At 30.2% G+C, this 7890-nt stretch overlaps 1 protein-coding gene across 1 annotated transcript; it reads left to right on the forward strand.

The window, feature by feature from the left end:
• The first annotated feature begins 2610 nt into the window (after positions 1-2610).
• Positions 2611-4888, forward strand: LOC106768080 (GDSL esterase/lipase At4g18970-like). Its single transcript, XM_022782935.1, has 5 exons — positions 2611-2983; positions 3338-3462; positions 3706-3951; positions 4051-4303; positions 4508-4888. The coding sequence occupies exons 1-5, from the start codon at positions 2731-2733 to the stop codon at positions 4726-4728; spliced, it is 1098 nt and encodes a 365-aa protein (XP_022638656.1). The 5' UTR covers positions 2611-2730; the 3' UTR covers positions 4729-4888.
• Positions 4889-7890: the final 3002 nt, after the last annotated feature.

Below are 7890 nucleotides of genomic sequence, written 5' to 3' on the forward strand. Positions count from 1 at the left end.
ATTTACCAATTTAAACACTAATTTCGAAACTAATTATTAATAAATTTTGGTTTATAAATTAATATCTAAATTAGTTATGACTAATTATATTTGTCATTAAAATTAATTATTATTTGAAAAATTATTTAAAGTGATGGAAATTTTGTATTTAGTGCAGGTAACATGTGCTAATAGAGTTAAATTAACAGCCTCTTGTCGTAAATATTATATAAATGAATTAGAGAATCCTAAATGTTTTCGTTTATATATATATATATATATATATATATATATATATATATATATATATATATATATATATATATATATATATTATATGAGTGTGTAAGCGCGTAATTTTTTTTGTTGAAAAAAGAAGAAGTTAGTCACTCGATGTTTTAATGTGTTGCAAATGCTTTCTTTTATTTATTTATGAGTTTTTAATACGTTGCATATATGAAATTACGAGTTACATCAGAAATTCTTGTATATATATTTTAAAAAGAACCTTTCATAGGTATATGTAGTTGTTGATTAGGTATTAGATTGAAGAAATACACTAATCACATGTAAAACCTAATTTTTCCACAAAATTTAGGGAAAGCAATAAAGAGTGCCGTCTATAAAAATGTTAGATTAGTGTTGTAATATATATATATATATATATATATATATATATATATATATATATATATATATATATATATATATATATATATATATATATATATATATATATATATATATATATATATATATATTTGTTGCTTAGGTATTGAAGGAACACAATAATCACATGTACAAGTACAACCTAATTTTTCCACAGAATTTTGTCTCTTTGTTTTCATCTTAGGGTACAACTTAATTTTCTCATAAAATTTTGTCTCTTTGTTTTCATCTTAGGGAAAGCAATAAAGAGTACCACCTATTAGATTAATGTTGTAAAATATATATATATATATATATATATATATATATATATATATATGGGGTTTGTTAATGCGCGTACGTCTGTTCTTTAGGATATTTAAATAATTTTCATTCTCAAAACTAAAAAACAAATCCGAAACCCTTACTTACTTCTCTCATTCCTCTCAATCCTTTCTCTTTTATCTCTCTCACTCCAACATTAATAAAAAAATCAGAAACACTTAAGCAATTTCTTACAAAAAAAAATGATTTTATAATGAGTTTTCATTTTATAATTTTTGTGTTATCTAATTTTCACAAGTATAATGACATATGAAGGAATTGGTAATTCGTCTGGAAAAAATCAGAAACACTCGCTATTAAATAATTTCTTACAAAAAAATGATTTTATAATAAGTTTTCATTTTATAAATTTTGCCTTATTTAATTTTATCTAATTTTCACAAGCATAATGACATCACAAGAAATTGGTAATTGGCCTGAAGGTTTTTTAAGAGATGATGATTCAACATCTGCACATGATGAAATTAGAGAGGTTAGTAAAGATGATGAAATTGAAGATATCTTGAATGAACCTTTGCCTGAAGGCAAATATGCTAATGACTCAACTCTTTACAAAGGTAATTTGTTTAACGACGAGTATTTCTAATTTGTTTTTTCCGTTGGATCTACCAAAGGATGATAGAGAAGTTGGAGTGAGAGAGATGAAATAGAAAGGGTTGAGAGGAATGAGGAAGGTGAGTAAGAGTTTAGGGTTTCTTTCTTTTTTCAGTTTTGAGAATAAAAATTATTTAAATATATTTAACTTTAAAACTTAGAATCCATAATATATTAGGATATTTTTGTCTACTATAACACGGTCCACATTGTTAAAATGTACCAACTGAAAAACAGGTGTACGCACATTAACAAATCCATATATATATATATATATATATATATATATATATATATATATATATATATATATATATATATATATATATATATATATATATTTGTTGCTTAAGTATTAGGTTGAAGAAATACACTAATCACATGTACAACCATTAATTATTAGGTCGTTGGTCCATAGAACGTACATCCTTAATTATTAAAGGTTAAAATAATAAATAAATTGAATAGAAGAAAATTATTATAAAAAAGAATGATGAATGATATAATTAACAGTAATGATATGACAGTACTAAAAGTTTTGAAAGCTAATTGGTTGGTTCCATGAAAAAAAGTAACCGTTGGAGTGATGAGAGGCTTGACTGATGGTGCTGAAATCGTATTCCATTGACAAGTGTTGAAAGGGAGACTAATTTTCTATGCCTTCACAGTTCGCCAGCTCCTATCTAATTTTCTATTAAAATCTTTTCACAAGTAAGCTATCAAATTCATTTCATGATGTTTAGTACCACTTGGCTCCAAAACCTACAAAACTTTTCTTTTAAAGGTTTTCTTTTGTTACATTTCTCGATACTCGTAATAGTAACTCTCTCATTCCGTAACACTTTCAATAACATTAATAATATTTTTTTTCTCTAATTATTCCTGCCATGCACATATAATATAAAATGGAGATGTTAAGTAACTTAAATTTTGTTGAGATGGAAAAGTTTCTCATGGCATGCCGAATTTGTAGTTATGTTATACCTTCTTTTGTTGATTTAGGCGCCCGTCATTTTCTAATAGCATGTGCATGAAATTGACTCTTCAAAATCAACGTATTTATATGACCTTTCAAAGTGTTACTCAGACAAAATATTTCAACGGATTTCTCCACTAGAATTTTGATCTGAACATTGAAAAGTGTTTTTTATTTTTATCTTTGGTATGGCTTCTGAAACCAAGTTATGGTTAGTGGCTGTTTTCCTTTTGAGCGCAACGAACATTCAACAACATTACATTGTTGCTGGTAATCCCCAAGTACCTTGTTTGTTCATATTTGGAGACTCTTTGTCAGATTGTGGAAACAACAACAATCTAAAAACTGATGCTAAAGCTAATCATCCTCCTTATGGGATTGATTTCCCAAACGGCCCCACTGGAAGATTTACCAACGGCCGTACTTCTGTTGACGTACTAAGTAATAATTCAATCCTCCACATATATATTCTTTTCTTTCTCAAAAATTATTATCTACTTCGGTTTCATCTTCTCACTAAATATTCAAAACCTGCCAATCTTATATATTTGTTCCAAGAAACCTATGGTTATAACTGATGTTTCTGTTGTGGTGTTTCTTTGTACCTGTTATTATATTTCTTGGTTGATGAAAAAGAAAAACACAGACCTTCTTTGTCTGAAACTGGATATGTCATCGTACACTCTGTCATGTTAGGTTGAAAGGAACACGTTCAATAGGTTAATAATGTGATATGTATTTTGGTGTTATACATTCATTTTCGTTTTTGTTGGATCTAAAATTTTGTAACTGCAGCTGAGCTTTTGGGATTCGACGCATATATTCCTCCCTTTGCAAATACGACTGTTTCAGACATAATGAAAGGCGTGAATTACGCATCAGCTTCATCGGGAATTCTCTACGAGACAGGCATGAATTGGGTATATATAGCTCACACTCTTTTGCTTTCTCTAATTATGTGTTGCATCATCTTTACCTTCACTTTGCTATTTTGATTAAATCACAGCAGCACATGTTTATTCACTTTGATTTACTTTCTCCAGTTCTCTAAATCAAACCAGTTTCTGACATGAGTGGAAACTGCCACATATGATTTTCTTACACTTAAGTTTTTCTTGTCTTCAAAGAGTGAAAACCTACTTTTGGTGAATTTGGTATTGCAGGGTGAGCATTTTTCGTTGAAAATGCAGATGGAAAAGCACATAGGCATAGTTTCCAAGATCATCATGAAACTTAGGAATTCTGACGAAGCCAAAGAACACCTAAGCAAGTGCTTATATTATGTTAATACAGGCAGCAATGATTACATAAACAACTACTTCTTGCCAGACCATTACAATTCAAGTCAAACTTTTTCAACTGACGAGTTTGCCGAGGCCCTTATCAAAGAATATTCAAAGAATTTAATGGTATAAATATATTTACCTAAAATTTTACAAATCTAGCTCCATATATATAAGATTTATAATATGATGTTATCTACTTCTGTTGTTTGTTTCTATGTGAAGGATTTGCGTTCACTTGGAGCAAGGAAGTTTGCTTTGATTGGATTACTTCCCGTAGGCTGCATTCCAGGAGAAATTTCTACACATGGAAAACCTGGATCACTTTGTGTAAAAGAGGAAAATGATGCAGTGGTCCCTTTCAATGACAAGCTTAAATCATTAGTTGATCGTTTCAATGAACAATTCCCTGATTGTAAATTCATTTTTATTAACACTGTTGAAGCGATATTAGCCGGAATGACTAAAAACGTCCAAGGTAACAGTCTTTTGTTCTTATACCCAAAGCTAGTAATACCAAAAGACTCTATTGAGATATTTGATAAAGCACCTGACAACATATATACTTAAAACTATGACTGACCCAAATGCATGTATGCAATTTCTACAATATTATAATATGTCATTGAGGTTAAAAAATGAAATGTTTAGAGATATATTAACTTTGGTTGGTGGCATGCAGATGTTAATGCAGGTCTTGATGTTTTTTCATGCTGCAAAGTTGGGTCGAATGGGCTGTGTATCCCAAATGAGAATCCATGCTATAACAGAAATGTAAGGCCATTTTTTGATTCATATCATCCAAGTGAGGTCACCAACGAAGCCATCGCAGCAATTGCTTATAACGATGTAAGTACCAAAGCTGCGTACCCAATGGATATCAGTCACCTTGTCAAGTTATAATGAAGAAGTTGGAAACTTAGAGTTCAATAAAATTTAGACTTAGTTTGATTTTTAATTCTGTCATTAGTATACACACTGCCATATTTGTGTCATCTTCATTTCTCTGTAATGTCATTTATAATGAAACCATTGTACACCAAGAACTTAATTATTATAATGCATGGCCTTTTTATTTTTCTTTATCACATGAGTTTTGTTACTTTTATTTTATTTTGTGTAATACTTTTTCTATCATTTTCGATGCAGGGTACAATTTTTTAATTATTACACATTACATATTATAAAATTTATTAAAGTTAAAGATATATATATATTCAATACATCTGAATTTTTCTTTAACTTTGGATGAATTATTTTATAGTTTTTTCATTCAATATTGAAATATATTAAATTTAACATCCCATTAATTATATATATGACTATATAATATCGAATGATAAACATTATGATATGACAAAATAGTTTAAGGATGTAAATATAGTTATTAGCTTTACAGTCATCTAAAATTGATCATAAATTTTAAAACTTTACATACAAAAGAGTATTTCAAAATAGAGAAGACAGTAAAAAGAATCCTAAGAACTAGGTAGTTGCATCATCTCCCTCCAAAATTTGCTCCAGAAACACCTCCTCTACCTCTATTCACATCCAATTGGATGGTCATTGTAAAAGAAAGAACATAGACATACAAGGCACAGACAAACAGCAGAAAAGCAAGGGTAAGCTAGGTTAAAAAAACATACATGATATCTAGTAATATTAAGTATAACAGCACATTCATAAGCAAGTAAACAAGCAAGTATCATATCATATTATAAAACATACTAGACTCGTCCGGACTTAGAATGAATATCGATCTGGGGCGGGTTGTGCACTTGCGGTGGCCTCTACTGCTTTGCAAAGCCATTGTCGAAGGGTTTCACCGAACCACACACAAGGTTAGTCCGTTACCGCGCGATAGGCCTCCAGTGAAAGCGCCTACCCTAGGACCTCCCACTACTCTCACCACATGCGTTAATCCTCTCTAAGTGAGAATGAAAGACCATTAGAGTGTTGAGATAACCCCCCATATGAAAGCCTCATATATTCATTCTAAAACACTACAATGATCTCACCTAGAGATCTTACTTCAATACTATTCAAATAACCTTAATCAAATCACAATCCTCTTTGAATCATCAATATACCATACTTGGAAACTATAATTCACACACAATACCTCCTGCCCTCAATCATGTTGCGAAATCAAACCATATCTATAAACATACAAGACACTCTTTCGATCAAACAACATCAATCAATCCATGTCATAAGGATACTCATATTTAGGTAAGGAAAATAGCTCTAAAACCCTCACTAACAGTTCCAGAAGGGTCCAAAACCCCTAAAACGCCCTAAGGAACGTCCAAACCGGAACCCCGAAAACCACCTAAAACTGTCCTGGATGATTTTTCTACGACAATAATCGATTATTATAATCGATTATTATAATCGATTATATGTAATAATCAATTATTTACAAGAACTTTGAAGAAAATATGACGTTCTGACTAGAATAATCGATTATCAAGTGAGATAATCGATTATTCATCAGTTTTTTACAACAACCTGTTATTTTTTATTTTAGTGCATCTGAGACACTTTAATGAGTTTTTAACACTCCAAACTTGATCTATATGACGAAATAAACTTGTATAACTTATTCTGATAATTCCTAATCTTATTATCCAGTGATTTAATGTTGATTTAAACTCTAAACCCTCAATTTCATCAACCTAGGTACTCAATTCTGAATCTACCACTTATAAATTATTTTTAACACTTTTAACACTTCTAATGAGTCACAATTAACTTACCCAAGTTATCTAAACTGATCCTAACAACCTGGAATACCCAATTCAGATTTTGACTACCTTAGTTCTCTTCACAGGTTATAAACTTCAATGATTCACTTGGTTATTTCCTAATAAATTGTTTAACATAATTTATTTCTTTTAACCATTCAAAATTATCACAACATTGTATCAATACCAATTCCTAATCAACCAATTCACAGTTCATATCAACATCAACCAACAGTACACGATCAAATAAGAAAAATCACAAGTTTCTAGATTATCCTTAATTAAAATCCAACCCATAAACTTTACATGCATTCTATCACTATATTTACTAAATCTAACTCATGCAAGTTCAAGAATTTCACATAACAGCACAAAAACCCCAACTTCCCTTATCTCTCAATCGAACATCTCGAGACACAAGAGGCTCCAATTGCTCACTTGCATCTCAATGAGAAACTAATTTTACCTATTGATTACAAATTGTAAACGGAAGACAACTTTCAAAACCTAATTGGAGCTAGAATTTGGAAAAATACACCATGGCTACATGCAACCAGATTTGTTGCATGATCACCACTTTAAGGTGAACAAAAGAAAGGGAACTTCACTTACCGGTTCTGATTGGAGAAATTGATCGACTAAAAGCAAGACCCGCTACTTTGTGATCGTTGGAGCAGTACCTAATCGAGAATTTAATGGTTCAGTGTGAAGAATGGAAAGGGAGAAGATATAAGAGGAGGAGAGAGCTTGCAGGGAAAGAAATAGTTTCTCAAACAAGAAGAATGAGTTAAAAATCAACGTTTCAAAACCAATGCAATTTTTATTTTAAGGTACTCAACCTCTCATTTGTTGCCATCTGTCATCCTTTTTTGCTGACTCATATCCAAGTCCTTACATTAAATTATCGTTGATAAAAAAATATTTATATTTAAATTAATTACTTCATACTTATATCATATTTTAGCTATTAAATCTGAATTTAGTTATATCGATCTTTAGTCACTTATAAGTAAGAGAGTGTGTTTGTGCGTCTAAGCATGTTTATAATTTATTCCATACAAAAGTCATAATATATCATAAATCAATATAGACCCATACGAAATTTCAGTTAGGTTCCCTACAATTAGTTTTATGTATCTTCTTTTTTTCTCATTTTCATCATATATGGGAGTTTTATACTTCATTTGCCTAAATCAACTAAGGAGTATGAATTTGTTCTTCTTCTCTGAGTAAGTAGAAGAGTTGCGTGAGAATGTTTTTAAAAATGTGGTTTGGTTGTGTAGTACTAAGTTTTAAATTACCAATGTGCATAGTATGA

Source organism: Vigna radiata, chromosome 7, assembly GCF_000741045.1.
Source record: "Vigna radiata var. radiata cultivar VC1973A chromosome 7, Vradiata_ver6, whole genome shotgun sequence".
In the NCBI taxonomy this organism is placed as follows: domain Eukaryota; kingdom Viridiplantae; phylum Streptophyta; class Magnoliopsida; order Fabales; family Fabaceae; genus Vigna; species Vigna radiata.